Source organism: Heloderma suspectum, chromosome 2 (assembly GCF_057233095.1).
Source record: "Heloderma suspectum isolate Gila_16-S chromosome 2, 16-S_ref, whole genome shotgun sequence".
Lineage (NCBI taxonomy): Eukaryota > Metazoa > Chordata > Lepidosauria > Squamata > Helodermatidae > Heloderma > Heloderma suspectum.
Window position 1 is genome coordinate 212,367,473 of NC_139459.1, and position 26,798 is coordinate 212,394,270.

The 26,798-nt window shown below is 43.9% G+C and overlaps 1 protein-coding gene across 9 annotated transcripts in view; it reads right to left on the bottom strand.

Annotated features, from left to right (window-relative positions):
* BAIAP2 (BAR/IMD domain containing adaptor protein 2) overlaps positions 1-26,798 on the bottom strand; it is a 195,581-nt gene that overhangs the window by 66,885 nt on the left and 101,898 nt on the right. For all 9 annotated transcript variants that reach the window (XM_084837719.1, XM_084837717.1, XM_084837718.1 and 6 more), the window contains 3 exons: positions 8,450-8,511; positions 7,433-7,504; positions 5,136-5,273 (listed from right to left, as the gene is read on the bottom strand). In XM_084837719.1, coding sequence (XP_084693845.1) covers positions 5,136-5,273; positions 7,433-7,504; positions 8,450-8,511 — 272 coding nt within the window. The remainder of the gene's footprint in view (positions 1-5,135; positions 5,274-7,432; positions 7,505-8,449; positions 8,512-26,798) is intronic.

The following is a 26,798-nucleotide window of genomic DNA, read 5'->3' on the forward strand; positions in this document are numbered from 1 at the left end:
GGTGGTATTGTTGTTACTGGATAGGTATATAACATCTTTTGCCAATCAGAAAAAATAGCCTTCAAAAGTCTGTGGTGTGACTGGCCAGGCAACAAAGCATGGGTACTTTCTGCCTCCAGCATCAGCAATCTCCCACTTACATCCACAGATTAGCTATACAGATGTTTCTCCGCCAGTTTTAGGGGGAAAGAGAAAGAATTCTATAAGCCAGGAGCATCTGTGTTAACTCCGCTGCCAGGAAGGAAGCAGTGCTCTGTTTTTAAAATAACTACTGTCAACAACATGATCACAGGCTCACAGAACAAAATTGGGTGTCAATGCGAGATCAAGAGATATGCAGCCAAGATTGCGTTTCACAGCCATTTTTGGCGGCTCTTTAGTCTATGGTCAAAAGGAAATCCTCCCTGCACATGCATTGTTCATATTTATGACCAGCAGGATACCCTGTACCAACTAGCTGCTCATTGACCACAGGCAGTTGGTGCAGTTCAGAGGAGTTTGCAGAATACAATGGATAGCAAGACAGTTCCTTGATAGTATAGCTGGCATTTAGAAATCAGCAGAAATAGCATGGAATCAGGCCAAAGTCAGGAAGCAACAAAAGTTACTACATCTTGTCTGAAACAAATTCAAGATCGCTACAGAAATGTTCCCGTATCAGAAAGATGAGTTATGTAAACCAGAATAAAGTAGCATGGGAAAGCCCAATATAGATCTTGGGCTTACGAAACATTACTATTTGCGGGGCCCCCCACCCACAACTAGTCACCGGCAAAACTGTGCTACCCCAGCCATCATATATGGTTAGTAGTAACCATCTTGACTTTTTTTTTTAGTTCAATCGAGGAACCAGAAGTAGGTCCTCTTGGCAGCACTGCTGTTAAAGACTTTGAGTAGCAACATTAACCCTAAAGAAAATCATATGGAAAGGTGTGGGAAGGGGGGAGAATACAAACTTTACATGGTAGAATGCAGCAACAGAGATGACTGTAACTGGCTTTGTCTTATTTTGTGGTTGCTGTTGATCCACCCTGGTTACAGACTTACTCTGTTGCTATGGGGTAAAGGCTTATTCCTCCATGCATTGCTGTGGTGTTTTGTCACTACTTCCTGGTTCTTTGTTTAGAAGTAGATGGTTACTCTGTTGTGATACTATTAAAAATGGAATCATACCAATGATGTTGCTTCAAAGAGGTAAGTAAAACAACATTAGTTATTGGATATATGTATTCATTCATTCATTCATTCATTCATTCATTCATTCATTCAACTATCAGGTCAGGGGACTTTCCATCACCAGAGCCAAAATCTCCCCAGCAGGCTCTGCTCAGCACTCCCATGGCAACAGATACTGATAAGGTGTACTTATATTTACAGAAGTCTGTCCATCTCCTTTCATCGTTTAGGGCTTTTGTTCACATCGCTGGCTTACATCAGTAAGGGAGAAAACCTATGTGGAGAGGCGGCTGCCTCTGAACTCAGAGGCAACCGCCTATCCAATGCACGGCAGGAGGAGCGCAGAGGGGATCTTCTCCTCCATGCTCCTGCTGCCTTGCACTTGTGGCTAGATAGCGGATTTCGGCTGCCTAGCCATGGGACCTCAGAGTGGGGGGACAGAGAAGCCGGACGATGCATAGGAAGTGTCGTACCACCACTTCTGCACTCCCTGCCCCTGAGAATGCCCCTTTTGCCCCACTCCGCACTGCTCATCCGAGCTCAGAGCCCAGGGAAGATCTGCGCCTCCTATGAGGTGGTGGGGGAGTGGGCAGGGAGGCAGTTTTCCGGGAACCAAAAAATCCTATAGCTGTCTAGCTGCTGTCTAGTGGAATTGTGCCCTAAGTCATCCACCTCCCTGGTCTAATGTAGCTATCTTTATGGAAAGTGCCTACCAAGGAGTGCATGTGAGACACACTTATCAGAATGCAAAATCCACATAAATACTGCATCCTTAACTATTTTTTTTCACATGCATTACCCAGCAATTGTTCTGCAGTGCACTTGAACTGGAACAAGCCCTCAGGCTTAGCTGATCTGAACACAGCAGCTTAGGGGTAATTGACACTGGATCTTTATCCATTCAAGTGTGCAGATGGTAGCAACCTCAAGCAAAAGCACAATGGGGATTTACTGATCTGGTGCAGGCCCAATGTTGACTGACCACTTAGAGAAGATTAGAAAGGGAAATAATTTTTAATATAGAATTTATTCAGATTCGCCTGAAAGAAGAAGAAATGGCAAAAAACCAAACGTATGAGTGCTTTCCTGGGAAGCATGTAATAACGTAAAGAAATAGTATCCTTCGGCACATATGCCATTACAGAAGTGCCAACACTGCAAGGCAGATGGGATGGATTCAGAGTCATGAGACTTCAGCAGCAGCTATTCAAGGCTCATGATCTGTATAGATGTCTCTTGCAAAATGCTTTCCGTTGGCATTTAAAAAGAAGCAGGCATTCAGATGGGTTTAAAGGCTCAGGTGCATGCCAAATTTAATAGTCTTCAAGGCTGCTATGCTAGGCAACAAGACTCATGCAAACCATCAAATATATGTCATAGATACTTAAAAATTTGAAAATGCAATTTCATTTCTACTGATTGCATCTCAGAATAGACCTGTAGGAAGCTACATTTAGAATTGTAAAATGGGTGAAAGCTATGTTCACAAGCTCACTTATTATTTTAGATTTTATGCTGCCTGCCATCAAATAGCTGAATCCAGCCTGAGAGACAATTGCTGATAAACACTCCTATTTCCCTTCAGGGGCTCTTTTCAAATCACATCACCAATTAAGAAAAACTAAGTCATTGTTTTTTCATGCAATTATAACACGTGGTGCTCCCCAGCATAATCTTCATGTTAATCACCTGGCAATTATTTCCTTACACCTGCATCTAGAAAAATAGAAAAGGCCAAAAGATTTGTTGTCTTCCATGCTTTGTTCAGCAAAGATGAAAAGTATAGTTAGCCTAATCCCCACAATAAACACAGGTTATTCTCTGATCCTTCAGCACAGGGTGGCTGCTAGCAGTACAGGGTACATCGAGGCAGGAACGGTTCACATGGAACTGCTGAAAGTAAACCTGTCCTGTCCACGAGTACAGTACAGGCATGCCTGCTGCTTGTCTCATCCAACTAGCCCTCAGGAAGTTGCTGGAGGGGATGGGGATAACAAAATTAGCACAGCTTTAAGGATAAGGAAATTAGTGAAATTTAAGCATTGTAGTGCTCTGCAGCGCTATGGAACAGTTTGCTGCTGGATACCAGACCTCCCCCCCCCCACTTTTGGGGGGAGGCACGCCGCTGACTGAGCAGCACCATGTGGACTGTGGACTGCTGCGTGAAACTGGCCCCCAGACCTCCAGAAGTTGCCCACCACTGCACTAACGAACATATATCTATAGACTGCATCAGTGAAGCAAAACATGCTACCAGATTGCAGTGATAGTGGTATGCCCACACAAGAAATGGACACAGGAAGCTGTTTCTAGTTTAGGGTTGAGAGAGAGGAGGGATGGGGAAAATGCCCAGGAGTAGGAGGAAACCTGGGAGGATGTAACTAAGGGCAAAGGGGACATCTCTCTCATTGGTTTAGAACCCTTGTTATGCTCCTAATTTCACCTGCTAGTCTGATATATGGCAGTAATTTTTCCTAGGCATAGAGAAAAATACTGCAACCAATAAATCAGATTTCTTTAGGCCAGAACATGTTAATAGAATTCATATAAAATTCTTGTTAAGACTTGCTGTGCTTGCAGGTTTGCAGCAGGTGGGGCACCAACTGGAGAAGTCACCAACCTCCAGAGGAGAAAGAGATTAACAAAGCCACTACACCCATTTACCCACTGAGCATTGCCACCCTGTCTCCATGTCTTCAGGGCCACTGAAACAGATTGTCATTGCACAGCACCAATACAATGTTGCTGTTGTTGTTATTAATTAGCCTCCCAACACCCCCTCCACACCATCTTTTCTACCTGGAAGCCTTTTGCTCCTTGAAAACTTAGCACATTTTTCCAAGAGCACAATTTATTTTATCTGACAGTCATGCAACAGTGCTTGGTTGTTCTCATCAGGCAACAGATATTCTATGCCTCAGTCTCTGGGGGACACAATCAAAATCTGATTAGAAAACAGCATGAGGCTTTCAAGTATGCTTGAAATCGGAAGTCACTGCATAGATATTTGTCTTACCTAATGAAAAACTGTTCCGGCATAGGCAAATAGGCATCTATCTATCTATCTCTCTGAGGAAAGAGCAATTGAACATTAACAGGTGTGGGAAATATCATCAGTAGAAGAAGTTTTTATATTATATTATATTATATTATATTAATTATATTATATTAGGATTGATGAAAGAGTAATTCAAAAATAATGCCAGAGGAGCGGGGGGGGGGGGGGGGGAGACCTTTCATTGATAAAAGGCATCTTAGCCAATCCACGATTTTTCAAACTCTTGTGGTCTGTATCTTTCATGAGGTACCTAAAAACCAAATTACTAATGCAGTTCAGAGTCCAAACATACATACATTAGTCAAGATACCATAAAGAATAAGGCTGCACATAGCTATGCACTCCAACTCTATGGATGTTTACTTGGAAACAAGTCCCACTGAGTTCAATTGGACTTACTCCTAGGGAAATATGCATAGGATTGCAGCTTTACATTCCAATGTTTGCACTGCTCTTTGCCACAGAAAGTGGCTTGATGCCTCCTTGATGGGAAACACATGAGAATATCGGAAGCTGCCTTCTACCGAGTCAGACCCTTGGTCCATCTTGCCCAGTACTGCCAATACTGACTGGCATCGGCTTTCCAGGGTTTCAGGCAAGATTCCTTCCTAGCCCTATTTGTAGATGTCGAGGATTGAACATGGGACCTCCTGCATGCAAAGCATGAACTTTGCCACTGAGCTACAGCGCCAAAAGAGCTATTATCCAAATTGGCTTCTATAACCGGATCTGCAAATGGCCAAGCTACCTTGGTAATGCCAAACTAAGTACCTGATAAAATACAGGTGTGGCCATATGTAGTTAGAAGAGTACCATACAGATCCTGCTGGTTATTCAGTACCAGTGAAGATAACAAGAGCTGATTTTTAATCCAGGGGCCTTCCAGGAAAACAGTCCCTACCTGCAGTTCCTTGTCAGAATACTTCTGAGGGTTCTTGCTCCCTTGGCTCTTCTTCCGAAGCTTCTTCAATTCACCCTGGCACTTCTCTAGTGAATCGCCTTTATTTCTTTGTTCAGTCTGGTACTTCTTCAGTGCGGCCTGAATATGGGAAAAAGTGTTGGAGTGCTGAATAGCTGGAAGATTAATATGCTGAAGAGATGGGCAGAGATTCCTCTCTCCCACCACCACCCTCTGCTCCTAATGAGCACCGTTTACATCTTCCCTGCAGGCTAGAAAGTCCTGATCTCACACCTGCTGCAGAGGGCATGTTTTGGATGAGTGCATGTTTAGAAACAAAAGTGACCTCCTATGACAGAAGTGCAGAAAACACATTCTCAGTAACCTAGAGAGCTGGGATACGAGCTCCAGGAGCTATATTAGCAGTGTGTAGGCTTAAAGCCTTAACACAACGTGGCATAAGATGTCTGCAAGGGCCATGTTTGGTTTTGGGAAACTTTCCCCTTCTTGTGTCATAGCTTGCTACGAATTCGGAAGTCTTAATAAAGAATTATATCCAAAGTCAGCATTAGTTCACCAATACTGATTTGAGGCACAGAAACTTCTAAGAAAAAAGACACCACTGTCGGCATGATTACCATGGAATAGACAGGTCCAGATTTGGAAAAGAAACCATTTTCTTCCAAGAGGGGCTGTAACACTATTTTAAAATGGCATCAGCTTATAATTACTACAAGTTCTTTTCTACAAAACTAATGCTTGGCTAATTTAAAGCAGAGCAATCTGTTTACAAGCTAGACTTCTTGGCTTAGATTAAGCTGTAGCTATCAGGGTCTTCAAGCCCTAGAAGTTTCTACTTCATTCTGAGTGTGAGGAAGGTAGTGGACATTTCAACATCCTGGATACTAGAACACACACACACACACACACACACACACACAATGGGTTTGTACATTCCCTTTAAACAAATCCCCACCTCAACTTCCCTGACAAAGTTACTTCAACTTTTATGACAGGGAGATATTTTTCTCCCTATCATAACACTAGATCCAGGAGTCATCCCATGAAGCTTAATGGTCAGAGATTCAGGACAGACAAAAGGCAGTACTTCTTCACACAGTGCATGGAATTTGCTACCACAAGATATACTGATGGCTGCCAACTTTAAAAGGGGATTAGACAAATTAATGGAGAATAAGCCTATCACACTTCTCAATACCAGTTGCTGGGGAATATATTGTGCTCTTATTCTGCTTCTGGGAGTCCCACTGGGCCATCTAGTTGGCCACTGCAGGAACAGAACGCTGGACTAGGTAGGCCTTTGGCCTGAGTCAGGAGAGCTCTTTTTATGTTCTAACATTTGTAGTATAAAGTGGCACAATTCCACTAAGATTTAATAACTCATAACTGCCATGTTTATTTTATACCTAGATATTTTCTGGCTATGCTCCCGCACAAATGAGAAAAGGAATGTGGAAAATGCTGAATGTGAAAATAAATTTTCCTAGTTCTGCTTGGATTAACAAAGTTGAACAGAACAGAAGCAGCTAGTCCCAATTCAGAAACCATTCATAGCCATTCCTTTAACATGGTTTCCCAGATACTGTTCAGTGTTTCTGGAATAGTTCAGTGTAACTCAAAGCCATTCCAGATATACCCATAAATAATAATTTTGGGGTGGTGGTGGACAGGAAACACAATGGACTGTTTCCTAGGCTTCTCCAAGCTGTTTGAAGGGGAATTTCTACACAGGGCAGTGGTGGTGGTGGGGACACACACAAAGGGAGATGAGAAAGTTCCTCTTCCTGTCCCCATATTTCTCCATGTGGAAGGTCAGAATGTGAAAGTCAACTGCACTCTTTCCCCGCCCCTCTTACATTATCACATCCAAAATGACTGGACTGAATGCAATATCAAACTACTGTGCAAACATTAAACAGTGCCAAGCCAACTTCAAGCTTATATGACCTGTTTTTTTTAAACTACACACTAGAATCAGTGTGTTTTTGAATTTACAAAGAATGTGCATGCTCTTAACAGGTATTGCATAAGTAATATGAATTAAGGGTTCTTGAATATGCAATTTTCTTTATAACGTCAGAACTTAAGAGGTGCCTTGCAGAATTAAATCAAGGCCCAGCTAGTCTAGCATTCTTTGCAAGAAAACCAGCAAGCTGATGTAGTCCATCAAGACCACAACTTTCCTTCTGCCTACCTTCATCTTTGAGCAACCGAAACGTTTCTAGTTCTGCTAATAAAATGCTACATCAGAGCGATCCAATAGGTTGTGTGCTACTTACACTTAGATACCGTGAATCCAGTTCCACCTTTTGCTCCAATTGTGTTAGTAGCTCATTGTGGAAGGACTTCAGCTGAGCACCAAAACAGAGCAGAAAAAGCATGCTATCAATACTGGCTTCAATATCTAAATACAGGAAGATGTGTAAAGAGGGGCAACTAATCTGGAAGAGGATACCCAAGAAACTGGGTGAGAGCATGTAAAACAGAATGAACATGGATAAGCAGAAGAACTAACATTAAGTAGGGCAAAGAAATGCTAGGACAGCCAAGTCAGCTCTAGAAGATAAATGTATAACTGGGATAAACAAACAATGAGAAGTTATAGGTAGGGTGGCCGGCCGGGTGTCCTACTCGACAGAGGTCAGTCCTCTATCTGAATGGCTATCCACTGCAAGCCTGGTTTAAATTCAAAGAACCATAAGGAGAGAGCACAGAGACCCTGAAGTTGCCCACCCACAGTTGTTAGCACCTGGACAGCAGGCTGAGCAGGCACACAGGTCACCTGTATGTATAAGTCTATTTAAATTATAGTAATTTCTAAAATTGTGAACATTTTTTTTTTGCAAATTAGTGTCCTTGTGTCAATACCTAAGTGGCCAACCCAGTTATAGGCCAATGTGTGTGCCAGCAATTAAAAAACAACAAGGTCATGTGAAAATGCTATTATCTTTTCCCAGATGAAGTATCAAGAGGAGGGCTTACCCTCCTTACTACAGCAAGGAGCTTCACACAGTCCTTGCACTGCATGAAACCAATTGGTCAAGCACGAATCTTGGCCCAAGATCAGTTTTTGTTGCAACTCCAGTTATTTCTTGGACAATCCAGAGGCAAGCAAATGATTTACGATTTTGTTTGGCTCAAGATTTATTCAACAGAGGTCCTTATTCTTATTTAAAGGACTTGGCAACTACTCTATAACAGATGTATTGTAGATCCACGTGTATAAAGAGGACTGCAGGCTGCCCCTTGGCCAGCCTCTGCAAAAAGGACATATCAACAGGAAGTAAAATGCTTACCATCTCTTCTAACTGATTCTGAATCTGCCTGTGGACTTCAGCCATCTGGAAAAGAACATCCCCTAGAAAAAGCAAGACAAAAGCAGGGAGGAAGGGAGACCAGAGGAGACATCTGAGAGACGGTTCTGCATTAACCTTCTCCCCCGCCCCACAACCAAACCCCTCCCCACAACCAAACCCCTCCCAAACTCTAGACCTGCAGTCTTGGTTTATGTAAATAATTTCAATTTTGCTGAAGCTTGAGGAAGGAGCGCTTGTTTCAAGCTCAGTCTACACATGCAATACATACCAATGATTTTCAAACTGAAAAGTGCCTTGAAAAAATCTCTCCCTTGATGTCTCACAGTACGTGCCTTGGTCAGACCAGAAGATCGTCACTCTCCTCTAATCAGTGCCATAGAAGAGGCTGAGTGTCTTATGCTTTGTGCTGATTGATAGATTCCCCATACAGACAATAAAGGCAACTCAATTTTCTGCAAGCTACTTATTCCCTTAGGGCCCCTCATTCAGTGATCTTCAAGCAGATGAATTTCCCTAGAGAAGACATGGAGGGCACATTGCTCCCACTTCCACTACAAGAAAGAAGTATATGTGTAGTACTTTAAAAAGCTTTACTAAATAAGCAGCTACTCCCTCCCTCCACACACACACGCAGTATGGCAGGAGTCTATTTCAAACCAGTTGGCTGTTCAGCAGTAGGGGCCTGCTTTCAAATATATGCACATCTGCTATCTGGACATTTCAAAACCTATTGACTATAGTTACAGTTTGCTAATTATACTCCAGATAAGGCAAAACATCCCATACAGCAACAGTAACATAATGTTTTTATGAGGACCAACTAAAATGTCACAAAGTACTGAGCAAACATTCAGGTTCACCAGAATTCTATTTCAGGCTGGGAAGTTAAGCAAAAACAAAGGTGGGGAAAAAGGCTGTTGGGCATGATGAAAATCCCAAGTCTGTACTTTGTAACAGACTTAAGATGGAATGGAAGAGTTGTTAGGCAGACTTTGGGCGCAATCCTATACATGTTTAGACAGAATGAAGTCCTATAATTCCCAGCATTCCCCAGCCAACCATGCTGGCTGGGGAATGCTGGGAGTTGTAGGACTTTGTTCTGTCTAAACATGCATAGGATTGCATCCTTAATTAGGTTAGACTGTGCCTGGTGCAAAAAGACTGCAGGTTGCAGCAAGTCCTGCTGGAGTGGGGGACCAGCGGCTACTCTCCCTAGAAAATACACAAGCCAGCAGTTACTCAGCACTCTCTTGCTAGCACTAATTGGAACACACAGGTTCCTTTTAAGGCAGAGAATAGGGGGAAAAAGGAAAACATTGTAGCCCCTATATTGGCAAAGCTGGAGATTAATCAAAGCATACCATCTGAAAGGGTTGCATGTGTCCCAATTGGTGCTAGATATACATCCAAATAACTGCTGGCTTTAATATTTTCAGAGGAAGACAGAATCCATTGCTTCTTTGCCCCAGTAGCATTGCAACCTGAGATCCTTTTGCACGAGGTGTGAGTCTAACCACCTCCATTCCATCTTTATCATGAACAGCAGAGTTGGGCTTTTCATTATGCCAAATCAAACTTATTCCCACCCACCCCCATTTTTTGGTTGTTTTGTTTAACATCCAGCATGAAGAAGAGTTCTGGGGAACTCAAAAGTTGTTCACTACTTCATGACATTTTTTTAGACAACCCTAAGACAAACCCCAGGAATGCTGGGAGTTGCAGTCCAAGACATCTGGAGGGCACCAGGTTGAGAAGGACTGTAACAGAGCAATGTGTCTGCCTGCATTTTTCCCCCAGATAACTTGGTTTGCACTTGGTAAAACAGTCTTTCTTTCTTTCTTTCTTTCTTTCTTTCTTTCTTTCTTTCTTTCTTTCTTTCTTTCTTTCCTTCCTTCCTTCTTTCTTTCTTTACAATATTTGTATACCGCTCCATATCTAGAATAGATTTTGCAGCGATGAACACAAGAGATAAAACAGTAAAAGTATAAAAAAACTAAAACACCTGATTAAAATTATGCTATTCTGAAAAAAAACAGAATACCAACAGAAACCATGACTGGTCAATTACTGAATGCCTCCTGAACAGCGCTGTTTTCAGGAGGCACCAGAAACAGCACAGTGTTGGTGCCTGCCTGACCTCCAGGACAGGGAATTCCAAAGAAAGGGGCCGCCACACTGAAGGCTCTTCTCCTGGAGGACTCCAATCAGGCCATTGGTCCATGTGCAAGATAGTTCTCTAAGGCTAGGAAGTAGTGGACTGCCAGAAACAAACAGGTTTTTTAGTCCACATGTGCTCTTTAGCCCTTTAAGCTCTGCTCATTTAGCAATATGCCCACATGCCAATTTCAAGGAGCAAACAGCTTCTCAGTGAAGTCCTACCCAGTAGTCATCCACACTGCATTGCTGCAGAAGGAAAGCCACAGGTGAAGTGTGAGATCACCCTGATTTGCTTGACTTCATATACAAGGACATTTTTCACTTAATACTTCTCAAAGTGTTTCATAACCATCATCATGTTAAACCGCGGGTGTAGAGCCTATTTCAGCCCAAGGGCTGATTCCATTTCAGAGAAGCCCTTGGGGTAAGGATGTATGGACTGTGTAAAATCCGCTCCATCTGTGTTTGTCAGGTGCCTTTTGTTCTGTCATCCACTCACAGACGGATGTGAATTATTTTTTTTGTCATGAGGGAAAATACGCAAATAATCACATAAGAGGTTTCGTAAGAATTTACATACTTTACATTAGTACGTAACATTTCGCGTATTGTCCACCATTCCATCCAACTTTTCTTCAGCAGAAACATGAATATTTCCCTATAAGTAAATATGCATAAATTTCAGGAAAGTAAAAAAAACCTGGAAGTCTACAGACTCTGCGCAGCCTGAGAGGGTTGCTCCACCATGGATTCTGTAGGTTGGATTCCTAGAAATCGAGCTAATTTTAGTCCATCTCGAATTGCTCCAGCATCCCTACCTTGGGGCCCACATTCCAGTGATGAGCAGGGACAAACGCAAAAGGGGCAGGGACAAAAATACCAGCATATTTCATTTTAAAACTCTTACTCCCAGTAACTAAGCCTTAGGAGAGGCATGTTGACCTTTTAGAATGGGGTGGAGAAGCTGCACAAAAGCTGGGAAACCACCAAATGATCAGTGGTTGAGGAAGGGAGCAAGGCCGTCTGGAATCCCAGAGGCCCAAGGAGCATATCTTTTCCTTAACAAATCCAAACAGTTCAGAGATCCCATTATAACAGAACTCTTAACATTGAGACTCAGCTACCTGTACCATGGTCTTGAAGATAGCACTGGCCAGTAAAAACCATGAACCAACTGCTGCCCTCAAAATTGTGAGTGCGGCGTGAAGCCTTGGGGCAGCACACCTGCTCTACAGTATTCCCCCTCCCCAACACTCAAGGCAGTGTTTGCTAGCTACCAAGGTGCTAAGAATAGCCTGAGGTAGATAAACAAGCAAATTGGGTAAATAGATAAAAGGTCTTTCAGGAGAAGATGCCAAAGGTTCATTTCTTTTAAGGCTACTAAAAACAACTGTTGATTACAGCAGCTGCACAGGCCACTCTAAAATTTTTGCTATCTACAAAAAGCACCTTATAGATCTTCTATTTTGGAAATCTGCCCTGTAATTTTACAAGCACTCTCCACCCAGCATATTTTTTATTGTTGTTGTTCTTGCTGTTATTCGATGGGACATGATGAAATTTATGTTTTGGAACTATTCTAGCCTCAGACCCTGAAGCCATTCCAATTCTGGCTGTGATCTTGTCAGAGCTAATAAAGGTAATTGGGGTCAGACATGGCCACCATTTTGGGGGGAGGCCTTAGTGATGCAGGCACTATTGAATTATACCTCAGTGAAGTCAAAGAGGTTAATCTTGGAAGTTGCCTTATAGATTTGCCATTCAAACAGAAGAGAGAGATTCTCTTGCACTTTCTGCCAAGTATAGAAGTTAATCATGAAGGTATGCCAACAAATTTAGGGGAGGATAATTCCACTGCTTCGGGGAATGACTTCAGCAGATGGACAGACCCGCCCACTCCTTCTGTTCCAACAGACTCTAAACATCATTCTGTCATGGACTGCCAGCACTTGCAGTTTCTTACAACTAGTGTAGCACTGTGGCTAAGCACATGAGTGGACAAGTCCTTAGTTCAAATAGGACTTCTTCCACACACTCACTTGATCAGCCTTCCCCAACGTGGTGCTCTCCAGATGTGTTGGGACTACCATTCCCATCTAGGGATGTACAGATTTTGTTAAATCCATTCCGTCCGTGTTTTGCAGACTGTCAGGCGTCTTTTGTTCTGTCATCCACTCATTGACGGAATCAGATTTTTTAAACCAGAATTTTGTTCTACTTGCTCTAATGCTTATTAGTGCTACGTGCACGTACAAATGGGTGTGTGTATGTGTGTGTTTGGCTGACTTATTTCACCTGGGGCTCCTCATTCAGGCTGTTTCATCTCCACCCATCCAGGTAATATATAAAGCTTGGGCCTGACAAAGACATGAGCCTCTGGCATGAGCCGAAAGGCAAGAAAGAGCACAAACGCAAGAGCACGAGAGCTCTCGTCCTATGGCTCTTTGAGACAGGAAGTAGGACACGAGACACAGTGGCACACTGAAGGAGCTTGGAATTGAGTACATTTGGTCCACTGCTTCCAAGGAGCTGTCACTCTGCCAACATCATGAAGTGCACATCCCCCTGTAGAGTAGGGATGTTGCAGGCGCTTGACACGGGGATGGAATCCAGCCGACACCCCCCCCCCGACTTAGCCTGCTGGACTGGGCTCCGCAGACTCCGCCAGCTGCCCACCCCCACTCACTGTGCTGTGCAAGCTGCTGGACAGCCCAGCGAACACCTGACAAGCTCTGCATGGCCACCCAGTCCCCTAGCAAGCCACCATTTTGCATAAAAATGGCGGCTCATTATTCTGCATGAAAGGTCTTTTACCTAAATGGCAGTTGTAAAGCTGCCATTTACACAAGATTAGAGGTGAGAATGGTCCATTCACACCTCTAATCTTGCATAAATGGCCGCTTTACGGCTGCCATTTGCATAAATACCTTTTATGCAGAATAACAAGCCACCCTTTTTTCGCCAGGGGATCGGGCAGCTGTGCAGAGCTCACTGGGCCATCCAGGGCCTCGCCTGGTGAGTGCAGAGAGGGGTGAGTCCATCCATCCCTACTGTAGACCGAATGTTTTTATGTGGGCTGTTAGTTGTGGGTTCTCACAAGTGAGAGGAAGAAGTGCCATGGCTGTGTGTGTGTGTGTGTGTATGTGTTGGCTTTCAGCCCAAGCTCTGGTGAAAGCTGAGTTTGTGGGGACTCAAACCAAGGTGAGGGCCTGGTTTCTGCCTGTTAATGTGCACCCTATATGTTTGGTGGATGGGTCTTTAAGACTGTGTCCTTGTGGTGGCCATAACTATCTATTTTGAACTGAATTTTTAACATGTGCCTGGGAAATTCACTGGATAGCCTGGGGAGGGATGAGGGTGCACCCATAAATGTGGTTACAAGTAGGGGGAAGTATGGTGTTGGGAAATTAATAGGCCAGCTGAGGAGAAGGGGGGGGTTAGACACTTTACGCTTATCTTCCCTCAACCGGTTGCCCCTGACTGCCTTCCCTGACAGCTTCCCCCTGGGTCTGGTGGTGTTGCTGCTGAATGTCAGATTGATCCAAAATAAAATCTCCCTCATTCACAATTTAATTGTGGATGAGAGGGCCAACCTGATGTGCATTACTGAGATATTGGTGGAGGAACTGGGAGGGGTTAGGCTCTCTCAGCTATGCTTTCCTGGGTATTCACTGCAGCACCAACACCAACTTGAGAATCAAAGGAGGGAGGGATTGCCATGGTCTAAAGAAATTCTATCTCCCTCTCCCCATTAGAGTGCCAATCCTGAGCGTTTATATCTTACATCAGGTACCCAGGACAGATTAGGGAATCTGCTGGTTTGCCACTCACCCGCTACCCATCAGTCTCCCTGCCTGAGCTGACAGAGGTGGTGTCAGACTTGGTGTTGAGGACCACTAGGATGATGGTTCTGGGGAATCTTAACTTCCATGCTGAGGCCATAGCATCCAAGGCAGCTCAGAACTTCATGGCCACCATGACAACTGTGGGGGTGTCATTACCCCAATTTTTGTTAGAGGACATATGCTTGATTTGGTTTTCTCAACTGGACAGAAGAATGGCGATCTGAAACATTTATCCCCTTGTCATGGTTGAATCACTTGCTATTGAGATTTAGACTCTTGGCAGCCTTTCCCCTCTGCAGAGGTGAGGGACCCATCAAAATGGTCCACCCTTGGAGACTAAAAGATTCTGATGGATTCCAGAGGCCTCTGGGGGATTTTCCTGCTGGTATGGCGGGCAGTCGCGTTGAAGGCCTGGTTACTCTGTGGAATGCAGAGATGACTAGTGCAGTTGACACGATTGCTCCCAAACACGCTCTCAGAGCCCAGGCAGGTGCTTAGTATACACCTGAGGGCAATGAAGCAAGAGGGAAGATGGTTAGAATGCAGGTAAAGGAAGACTCGTGCCAAACCTGGCTGAACACAGGTTCAGTGGCAGTGAGAGTGGCAAAGAGGGAGCATTGCATCATCTCAGTGTTGTCCGGTGGGGCTTTCATGACCTTTTGAAATCTGGGCCAGGGGGAGAGATTGTAGAAACCTTAGTAGCATGCTGTGATGACTCTGCACAACACTTTGAAAGTAAAGTCGCTCACATTAGTCATGACTTGGATACCACAGTTAACACAGTTCCATTTGTAGAGGTGTCCAGAGCATTATCTGGTTCAGTTTTATTAGATGAATTTATTATTATTATTTATTTATTAAATTTATTAATCGCCACTCTGGGCAATGTACAGTATATAATAAAACAGTTTAAAACAATAAAATTCTACAATAAAAATGTTTTCTAAAATACCCTAACCCACCCCAAATGCCTGCCTGAACAACCATGTTTTTAATGCATGGCGGAAGCTCATTAAAGAGGGGGCATGGCGGAGTTCCCTAGGGAGGGAGTTCCACAGAGTGGGGGCCACCACAGAAAAGGCCCTCTCTCTCGTCCTCACCAGTCTAGCTGTCCTGGCTGATGGGACAGAGAGAAGGCCATCCGAGGCTGACCTTGTTAAGCAGCCTGTCTGGTGTTGCTGGAGGTGCTCCTTAAGATAGGCTGGGCTGGAACCATATAGGGTTTTAAAGGTTAAAACCAACACCTTGAATTTGGCCCAGAAAACAACTGGTAACCAGTGCAACTCCTTCAGCACTGGAGTGATGTGATCTCGCCGGCGGCTGCCTTTAATCAGGCGAGCCGCCGCGTTCTGTACCAGCTGCAGCTTCCGAACTGTGTTCAAGGGTAACCCCACGTACAGCGCATTACAGTAGTCTAAATGAGAGGAGACCAGAGCATGTACTACCGATGGGAGCAGATGGTCGGGAAGGAAGGGGTGCAGCCGCCGTATCAGATGGAGTTGATACACTGCTGTCTGGCTCACAGCTGACACCTGAGCCTCCATGGACAGCTGGGAGTCCAAAATGACCCCCAGGCTGCGGACCTGGTCTTTCAAGGGTAGCCGTACCCCATTCAACACCAGGTCAACATCTCCCAGCCTCCTCTTGTCTCCCACCAAAAGTACCTCGGTCTTGTAAGGGTTCAGCTTCACCTTATTCCTCCCCACCCAGCCACTCACCGCCTCCAGACATTTAGACAGGGATTCTACGGCCAACCGTGGTGAAGATTTGAACGAGAGGTAGAGCTGCGTGTCATCCGCATATTGATGACACCGCACCCCAAACCTCCTGATGATAGTCCCCAGCGGCTTCACACAGATGTTAAATAGCATCTATTTAAATGAAACAAAAGTTTCATTTGTTGAGGCCTGAGGATGCAGACAAGGTGCTTGACCAAGTCCAGTCAACCACCTGTGTGCTTGACCCTTGCCCGTCATGGCTTATTACATCTAATAGGAAGGGAATGTCCAGCTAGACCCAGGAGGTTGTCAACTCCTCAAGAGAGGGAGTGGTGCCGGCCACTTTAGAGGAGGCAGTTATTAGGCCAATCCTGAAAAAGCCTAACATGGATCCAGAAGTTGTTAACAACTATAGGCTAGTTGCTAATATCCCCTTCCTGTGCAAGGTGCTTGAGCGGGTGGTTGCTGGCCAGCTCCAGGCACTCTTGAAAGAAACTGATTATCTAGATCCATTTCATTTGGGCTTCAGGCCTGGTTTTGGAACAGAAACTGCCTTGGTCACCCTGTGGGATGATCTATGCTGGGAGAGGGACAGGGGAGTGCTGTTAATTCTCTTGGATGTCTCAGCAGCTTTCAATATCATAAACCATGGTATCTTTCTGAATAGGCTGTCTGGGCTGGGAGTTGGAGGCACTGAACTGCAGTGGTTCCACTCCTACTTGGATGGCCAATTTCAGAAGATGGTGCTGGGGGATTATCACTCTGTCTATTGACAGTTATGCATAGAAGCGCTAATTCACATTAACTAATGCAAATTACCGCGAATCCCCCTGCAAAAGTGAAAAACCAGCCTGCACATCTGTTGAATCTGCATCATTCAGGAAATGCCAGTCCGCTGTAGAATTCGCAGGTCAGATTCATAGAAATTCGAACTCACCTGAATCTGTTGTAGACTGCTCTACTCCCATCATCCTCAGTCAATGCTGCCCTGGCTGGGGATGATGGGCATTGTAATCCAACACATCTGAAGGACACCATGTTGGGGAATGCAGACCTAGGTGGTTAACAAGCCACTATTCTCTTTCAGTCTCTAGGGTTCCCTCAACCTGTTGCTGTTTGGGAATAATACTCTGGGCTCCCAAACAAGGAGTATTTTGCATATTGCAAAATTGTCGTAATATGCAAAATACCGCTGAACACTTAAAAAACCCTATTTAAACACAAAGCATTATTATTAGCAGCAGCAGCAGGGCTCACAAAAAACAGTACTCCATTTGAGTAGTACCATTTTGGCATTTTCAAATCCTGCAGACCATCCTAAAATCTTCTATACTTTCAACACACCCAGTGCATGCTGACCCCTGATCAAGGAGTTTTAGTGTTGTTGTTCAGTCATTAAGTTGTGTCCGACTCTTCGTGACCCCATGGACCATAGCACGCCAGGCCTTCCTGTCCTCTGCTCTCTCCCAGAGTGTGCTCAAGTTCATATTCATTGCATCCGTGATGCTATCTAGCCATCTCATCCTCTGCCGTCCCCTTCTCCTTTTCCCTTCAATCTTTCCCAGGGTCCTTTCCAGGGAGTTTTCTCTTTGCATTAGATGGCCAAAATATTTCAGCTTCAGTTTCAGAATCTGTCCTTCCAATGAGCAGTCAGGGTTGATTTCCTTTAGGATTGACTGATTTGACCTCCTTGCAGTCCAGAGGCTCATAAGAGTCTTCTCCAGTACCACAGTTCGAAAGCATCGATTCTTCGGCGCTCAGCCTTCCTTATAGTCCAGCTCTCACAGCCATACGTTACTACTGGGAAAACCATAGCTTTGATTATACGGACTTTTGTCGGCAAGGTGACGTCTCTGCTTCTTACTATGCTGTCTAAGTTTGCCATAGCTTTCCTCCCAAGGAGCAAACATCTTTTAATTTCATGGCTACAGTCACCGCCTGCGGTGATATTGGCGCCCAAGAAAATAAAATCTGTCACTGCTTCCATTTCTTCCCCTTCTATATGCCAGGAAGTGATGGGGCCAGATGCCATGATCTTCGTTTTGTTAATGTTGAGTTTCAAACCAGCTTTTGCACTCTCCTCTTTCACCCTCAACAACAGGCTCTTTAGATCCTCTTTGCTTTCTGCCATTAGGGTGGTATCGTCTGAATATCTGAGGTTGTTGATAATTCTCCCGGCAATCTTAATTACGACCTGTGATTCATCCAACCCGGTGTTTCTCATGATGTACTCTGCATATAAGTTAAATAAGCAGGGCGACAATATGCAGCCTTGTCGTACTCCTTTCCCAATTTTGAACCAATCGGTTGTTCCATGTCTGGTTCTTACTGTTGCTTCTTGACCCTCGTACAGATTTCTCAGGAGACAGGTAAGGTGGTCTGGTACTCCCATCTCTTTCAGAATTTGCCACAGTTTGTTGTGATCCACACAATCATAAGCTTTAGCGTAGTCAATGAAGCAGAAATAGACGCTTTTCTGGAATTCTCTTGCTTTCTCCATGATCCAGCGAACGTTGGCGATTTGATCTCTAGTTCTTCTGCCTCTTCGAAACCCAGCTTGTACTTCCCGTAGTTCTCGGTTCGTATACTGCTGAAGCCTAGCTGGTAGGATTTTGAGCATAACCTTGCTGGCATGTGAAAGGAGCGCAATTGTACGGTAGTTTGAACACTCTTTGGCATTGCCCTTCTTTGGAATTGGAATGTAAACTGACCTTTTCCAGTCTTGTGGCCACTGTTGAGTGTTCCAAATTTGTTGGCATATTGAGTGCAGCATTTTAACAGCATCATCTTTTAGGATTTTAAATAGCTCCGCTGGAATACTGTCATCTCCACCAGCTTTGTTGTTAGTAATGCTTCCTAAGGCCCACTTGACTTCACTCTCGAGGATGTCCGGCTCAAGTTCAGTGACCGCACTATCATGGCTATCAGGGACATTCAGAGCTTTCCTGTATAGTTCTTCTAGGTATTCTTTCCACCTCTTCTTAATCTCATCTGCTTCTGTTAGGTCCCTGCCTTTTTTGTCCTTTATCATGCCTATCTTTGAACAAAACGTTTCCTTGAGATCTCCGATTTTCTTTAAAAGATCTCTAGTCTTTCCCATTCTATTGTTTTCCTCGAGTTCTTCGCATTGTTCATTTAAGAAGGCCTTCTTGTCTCTCCTTGCTATTCTCTGGAACTCGGCATTCAGTTGGATATATCTTCCTCTTTCTCCCTTGCTTTTCGCTTCCCTTCTTTCCTCAGCTGCTTGTAAAGCCTCATCAGACAGCCACTTTGCTTTCTTGCATTTCTTTTTCTTTGGGATGGATTGAGTTGCTGCCTCCTGAACAATGTTACGGACCTTCGTCCATAGTTCCTCAGGCACTCTGTCTATCAGGTCTAATCCCTGAAATCTATTCCTCACCTCCACTGTATATTCATAAGGGATATGATTTAGGTCATACCTGAATGGTGTAGTGGTTTTCCCTACGTTCTTCAATTTAAGCCAAAATTTTGCAACAAGAAGCTCATGATCTGAGCCACAGTCAGCTCCAGGTCTTGTTTTTACTGACTGTATAGAGCTTCTCCATCTTTGGCTGCAAAGGACATAATCAATCTGATTTCGATATTGACCATCTGGTGATGTCCATGCGTAGAGTCGCCTCTTGTGCTGTTGGAAAAGAGTGTTTGCTATGATCAGCGTGTTCTCTTGGCAAAACTCTGTTAGCCTTTATCCTGCTTCATTTTGTACACCAAGGCCATGCTTGCCTGTTATTCCGGTTATTTCTTGACTTCCTACTTTGGCATTCCAATCCCCTATGATGAAAAGGACATCTTTTTTTGGTGTTAGTTCTAGAAGGTGTTTTAGGTCTTCATAGAACTGTTCAACCTCAGCTTCTTTGGCCTCAGTGGTTGGGGCATAGACTTGAATTACTGTGATGTTGAATGGTTTGCCTTGGATTCGTACTGAGATCATTCTATCATTTTTGAGTTACATATACATAAATAAGATTATACATTCTCATAATTACTACAGTATTTTAGCCTCATTTACACCAAAGCATCTGAATTCTATTGCTAGTTTAACTAGGGCTGTCAACTATAGAAGATTTAATAGTTTAGCTACCTGCTTTTTAACTGCATATTATCCAAAATCTCAACATTTAGGTGCTTTTCTGACAGGCTGAAGGAACAGCAAGGTAACTTAAAGGTTTAAGAAAAACAGAAATACCATCCATTGTTAGAAGGCCATCTGTAGTATTTGTTTTTTCATTGCCCTTTACAGTAGCACTGTCAGAGCTACCCATTCTGGAGTCTGGGAAACAGAGAACTTGTTCAAGGTGCTATTTGGAACCCTTCTGACATCAGGAATCAGAGACCATCACCTGAGGACAGTCCTGTGAACATTCATCATGGCTCCCACACCTTTTAGGCTTATGCAGGACCTAAAGCAAAAACTTAATGGGAGCTCTCTCTCTCTTTAGCCCGATGTACAGGATCTCACCCTGCCAGGCCAGTGTTCACACATACAACTGGGGCCTGCCCCAATGCCTTAGTTGTGATGTACATGGCCCTCCTGGGTTTTTGAAGAGCCACTTTGCTTACCCTTTGTACCATGAGACTCTTGGTATTGCAGTAGGAAGGGAAGATTTGCAAAGGCTATGATCTAGTGCAATACACCCAAGAAACAGTTTGAATATGCCAGAAAGAGAAATACAATAGCTCCTCACTCCGGCTTACCCCACGTAGACCCTACACTCAAAGCTTCACATGCCTCCTCTTTAGGAATCCGCTCCCAACTACAATGCAGTCATAACCAAACCTTTCAATGCAGTGCCCGTACTGAAGACAATACCAGGATCACCAAGGCAACTCTAGCCTGTCTTGTATTCATCAGGGTAAGAGAACAAATATTTATGTATTGTATTTCTGTACTGCCTTTCTGAAACCAATCAAAGCAGTTTACAAATGTTCAGAAAATAAAAGCCATAATCAAATAAAAACATAGTAAAACATTAAAAACAACCTTAAAAACCAAGTTTAAAAGATATGTCTTAACTCCCTTCCCAAACAAAGAGGGGCTATTCGCATGTAATGACAACCAATCGGTTTAAAAACCACGCACGAGTGGTCTTGCTGCCTGCAGCGTGGCCACATCTTCTGCTTCAGCGCACAACCCATGACTGGCTCCTTCATAGGCTGTGCAGTGTGGCATCCAACCCCAGACTACTGGGTGGCTTAGGGGCAAAACAACCCAGCAGTTAAACCAACAATAAATCATGGGTTGTTTTTGTTGTTGTTGCTGAGAGTGGGGACCAGTTGCAACTCCAAAGGGAGTGCGTTCCAGAGTTTGGGAGCAACACAGGTGAAAAGCCTTTCCTGCGTGCCTAGGGCCATTTAGTGACAATCATTGCTTTAAGGTAGAATATACCTAAAACAACAGCGTTCCGTGCACCTCGGTGTTCTGTAATAAGCCAGTCGTTTAAGGGTGAAGCACTCAAAGCCCTGGGCCTGGATGGAAGAATCTGTCAGTTTTGCTTTCTTCCACATTCAAACTTTTTAAAAGCTCAAGTTAGTTGCATCCCATTTATAAAGAAATTAGCAAATTTTGATAAGTTCTCACCAAAAACAAGCTGAAGAAAATTCTCGCTCATCGCTACTCATAAATGCTTGCCTATCCTCCTCTAAATTTTTCACTAGTTGAGATTTGACAGCCTCTACAACCAGAAATAGCCTCCTCTTTAAAGCAAAACCACATATGGCTATTTAAAACAGTAACAGCTCAGTGAAGTCAAGGATGTGCCATAGCTCATTGGTAACACACATGCTTTGAATACAGAAGTTTATGGGTTTACTCCCTGGAACCTCCAGTAGCAAGTCCCTGGGGAGCCACTGCCTGTTGGCATATGGACACAATATTAAGCTAGGTGAACCAATGAGCTCAGACTCAGACAGCTCCATGAATTCTCATTCCATTCCACTGCAAGACAGCCTGCCATGATATTAATATCCCCATCCTTTGATACTAGGTACTAGGCTATATAGCACTGTGTCCCCAAGCCTGTAAAATATGGTTTCTTCCCCACATTCAAGTTGCCAGAGAATCTCACTATACTGACCCCTTGAAATAAAAGCATATCTAAAGCAAACATTTCTTCATTTGCAGCTTGCTTTGTTCCTTGGGCTGATAGTTGAATTCACGGTGCAGTTACAAGACAGCATATAATGGAGGCAGAAGGGTTTTTCTAGACAGTGGATAAAATTGTATGTCTTACAGCTGCTTGGTATGGCCCTGAACAAATCAAAGCAGCCCTTAACCCTGCCAGTCACCTATCAGGTATCACAATTAAATATATGGCAGTGTATGGTTTCTTTCTTGCATGAAAGGGAAGCTCTGGGCAAAAGGTTAAAGCCACAAAACCTACAGGAAATTGCTCTCTGGTTGAGATGCAGAAGCTAAATAATGGGAAGTTTCTGGTCCTTGTAGTCAGGAGGAGAAAAGCGATACCTTATAAAACTTAGTTGCAATTTCTTCCCAAAGACAAAGCACCTCTCCTTTTCAAAAGGCAGCATGCCACAATATTTGTGTGCATGTCTCAAGGAAAGAATATTTATCTGCAAGTTTTAAAGTCTCTATAACCATAAGAACCAAAAACTCTGCAGAATCTGGTGTAACACAGCTTTCAGATAAAGTTATGTTCTGCAGTGATTGTCCAAAATCCTCTTTCTGCAACAGTTACACCCACTGATTATATTTATTCCACATTTCTACAAAAGAGAAGTTTTAGCAACTTACCCCAGATCAGGTCAATGGCTTAGCTGGGATTTGAATCAACAAGCCCTGTATTATCTAGCAGGCTAAACTTGCTCCGGTGTTGTTTTTCTCTATAGCAATAGCCTGTGTTAATACTTGCAATTATTATGGAGATACAGCCTTCCCCAACCTGGTACCCTCCAGATGTTTTAGACTATAACTCCCAGGATTCCTGACCACTGGCTATGCTGGCTGGGGCTGATGGGAGTTGAAGTCCAAAACATCTGGAGGGTACCAGGTTGGGGAAGGTTGAATTAAAGCATTAGGCTAGTTGGTTCTTTATAGAACCAGTGAAGAAACAACACCATCTTGCTTCAAAGTGTGTCCTACTTCATCTTGAACAGAAGTTCCTGTTCAGACCACAGAAATCCTGTTCTAATTTTTCTTTGTCTAGATAAATATATTATTACTTCTTTGAAAAAATAATAAAGATTTACAAGCTGGAACAGGTGCCCTCAAGTCAGTACTAGTCACACTAGTGAAGTGGAAGAAGGTAGAGTATACTGCAAGCTAGTAAACATGCAGTCTGCATCTAAAATGCAACAAACATTATTAGAAAGTTATCTTTTACTGCAAATTTTCAGAGACCCTTGAGCATTGCTCTGATGCTACAAAATTGTAAGAGTTGGAAGGTACCTCAGAGATAATCTAGTCCAACCTCCTGTTCAATGCAGACTGTGTACTGCATGGTGCAACTACAGCATCCATGGCTGATGGCCATCCAGCCTCTGCTTAAATACCTCCAGCAAAGGAGAACCAATCACTTCCCAAGGCAGTCTGATCCACTGTTGAACAGCTCTGTTAGGAAGTTTCTCCTAATGTTTAGCCAAAATCTGCTTTCCCTGAAATTTCAACCCACTGGTTCTAGTCCTGCTCTCTTGAGCAACAGAGAACAACTCTGCTCCATCTTCTGCATGACAGCCTTTCAGATATTTGAAGACTGCTATCATGTCTCCCCTTAATCTTCTCTTCTCCAGGCTAAACCTACCCAGCACTTTCAACCGTTCCTCAAAGGACTTAGTTTCCACACCCTTCACTATCCTGATATAGTTACGTGTGATGCAACTTTGTCATGTTTAAGTTAAGTCCTATTGATTTCAACATATCTACTCCAAGTATGACTTAATCTGGATCCAACCCTTAGTCTGGTAAAAAGATTGGCCAAAATGTCTATGGGATTAATGATTTCAGCATATATCAGCAAAAGGAAGTGGAAAATGCAGGTCTGCTTTTCTAGTTACTACCACTGCTAAGATGCTCCAAATTATAGTGTGTTTGTGTGTGCATATTGATTGTGCTTTCCTCCATGATGAAATAGGAAGTGAGAAAGACTTTAGCAGCAGACCCTTTAATGAGAAAGTTATGAACATCACACACAGATGAAAAAGTTGTGCTAGTAACTTGAAAGGAAAGGAGCTTTGAACGTGCATATATTCTGAAAAAGAAGCTCTATGTTTCTCTGGTAGCATTATACAAGCCAAGTCTCTTACAGGATCCTCTTTTGTACTAAGTTGCTCTCCACTGGTCAGTTAAGGTTTCTAAAATAGGTCCCTGATTGTTGGGAAATTACCACCAGCCAGGACACACCTATCAGCTAGGGTGACATAGAAATCAGTGTTATGTCAGTTTGTATGATGTACTTAAAGAAGCAGTTTGGTGTTGCCAAAGTAGCCATAAAGGAAGGAACACCTCTGACTTTTTCAGCTGGCTGGAAGGAACTTTGCGTGGTTCCAAGTGAATGCAGTCCTTCCTGTTCCTGTCTAGGTGGCACTCCGTGTCCAGGTTCAGACGATCAAGGGGGGAGCATGATGATCAAGCCATCATGGCTTCCCACCCTGCCCTGCGCATGCCCACTGTTGACATAATTACCTGCGCTGCATCATGGGTTGGCGTGTCATCCAAACCCGGCACGCAGCACAGCAGGGGTGGCTTTGTACTCATCCTACAACCCACAACTTGCAGTACAAAGCCACCCCCTCTGTGCCATATGCTGGGTTTGGACAACACACCAACCCACGTTGCAGCACGGGTAATTATGTAAATGACGGGCATGCGTGGGGGGAGAAGCCACAGTGGCTTCTTCCCCCCACCCCCGCGATTGTCTGAACACCCTCCAGGCCTGATGCCAGTATCATCTGCAGCTTCCATGCCATACGTTATAACTCATGTGCTCAAATGGCCCTCAGAACAGAAGGTCAATTAAAAGTTCTCCATTAGTTTCCAAAGCCTACACAAGGCACTATAACTGTCAAAACTTCAAAATAAAAAGTTGCATAAACAGAATTTGGTGGGAGATTGCAGTAAGCACAGAGAGGTAAAACGATCTGCCAGCTGAGAACAAATGTGCAGTGCGGAAGTCCCCACCTACTGACTGCTGGAAAGCCACCCCAGCCACTCCTATCCTTTCCGGATTCTGCTCCTTTGTCAGATATTGCAAGAACATACCAAGCTCTCTATGCAGCCATAAGATAGAAGCATATTTGGTTTTCAGTGAAAGCTGGCATTCTTTTTGCTGCTTTTAGCATCCCTCGCTAACCTCAGCTCGTTCTCAGCTTTAGCCTTCCTGACACCATCCCTGCAATTCTGTGCTACCTGCCTGTACTCTTCCATTGTTGCTTGGCCTTCTCTCCACTTCATATATGTGTCCTTTTTTGTTTTCAGGTCATCTCTAAGCTTTTTCTGAAGCCACATTGACTTCTTCTGTTGTCTTCCACCTTTTTTTCTTGCTGGAATTGTCTGTAATTGTGCCTTTAGAATTTCTATTTTTTTAAACTCCCACCCATCTTGGACTCCTTTTCTCATTAGAGTCGCTTGCCATGGGACCTTACTTATCATTGTTCTGAGTTTATTAATATCATCTTTCCTAAAATCCATGGTACGCATTTGGCTACACTCAGCTTTTGCTTCCTTTAGAACCAAGAACTCAAGTATAACATGGTCACTTTCCCCCAGAATTCCTGTAACTGTTACTTTATCCACTAAGTCATCTCTGTTGGTTAGGATCAAGTCAAGGATAGCCGATCCTCTAGTTCCTTCCTCCACTTTCTGTAGGAGGAAGTTATCAGCAACACAAGTCAGGAATTTCTTGGAGGAACCATGTTTCGCAGAATTTGTCTCCCAGCAAATATCGGGGAAATGGAAGTCCCTCATTACTACCACATCTTGCTTCCTTGAAACATTGGCAATTTGCTTTTCAAAAGTTTCATCCTCATCTTCTCCTTGATTGGGTGGCCAGTAGTAGACTCCAACCACCATGTTCCTTTTATTCTTTGCTCCATTTATTTTAACCCAGATGCTCTCAATGGGGCTACCAAGCTCATCCTGTATTTCTGTGCAGAGATATGAATTTTTCACATATAGTGCAACTCCACCTCCCTTTCTGTTCCTTCTGTTCTTTCTGAGCAAGTTGTATCCTTCAATTGCTGTATTCCAGTCATGGGAGTCGTCCCACCAAGTTTCAGTTACACCTATAATTTCCCTCCTGTATTAAGAGTTCAAGTTCATTCTGTTTCTTTCCCCTACTCTAGGTATACAGACATTAGGGGTATACGAAACATACTCACCAGTCTGCTGGGAGGTCTGGGGGGGGGAGGCGATCTGTCCCTCCCCCTGAAATCCTCCCCAGCCAGCTCCGCTCCGCAGCAAGTCCGCGGAGCTGCTGGCCGGGCCCATCTGCAGCTGAACTTCCAGCCACTGCCACGCTATTTGCATCCCTGCTCTTTGCCGTGATAGGCTATGTAAAGATTTATGTAGCCTATCATGGCAAAAGGCAGGGATGCAAAAGGCGTAGCGGATGCTGTTTGCATCCCTGCTCTTTG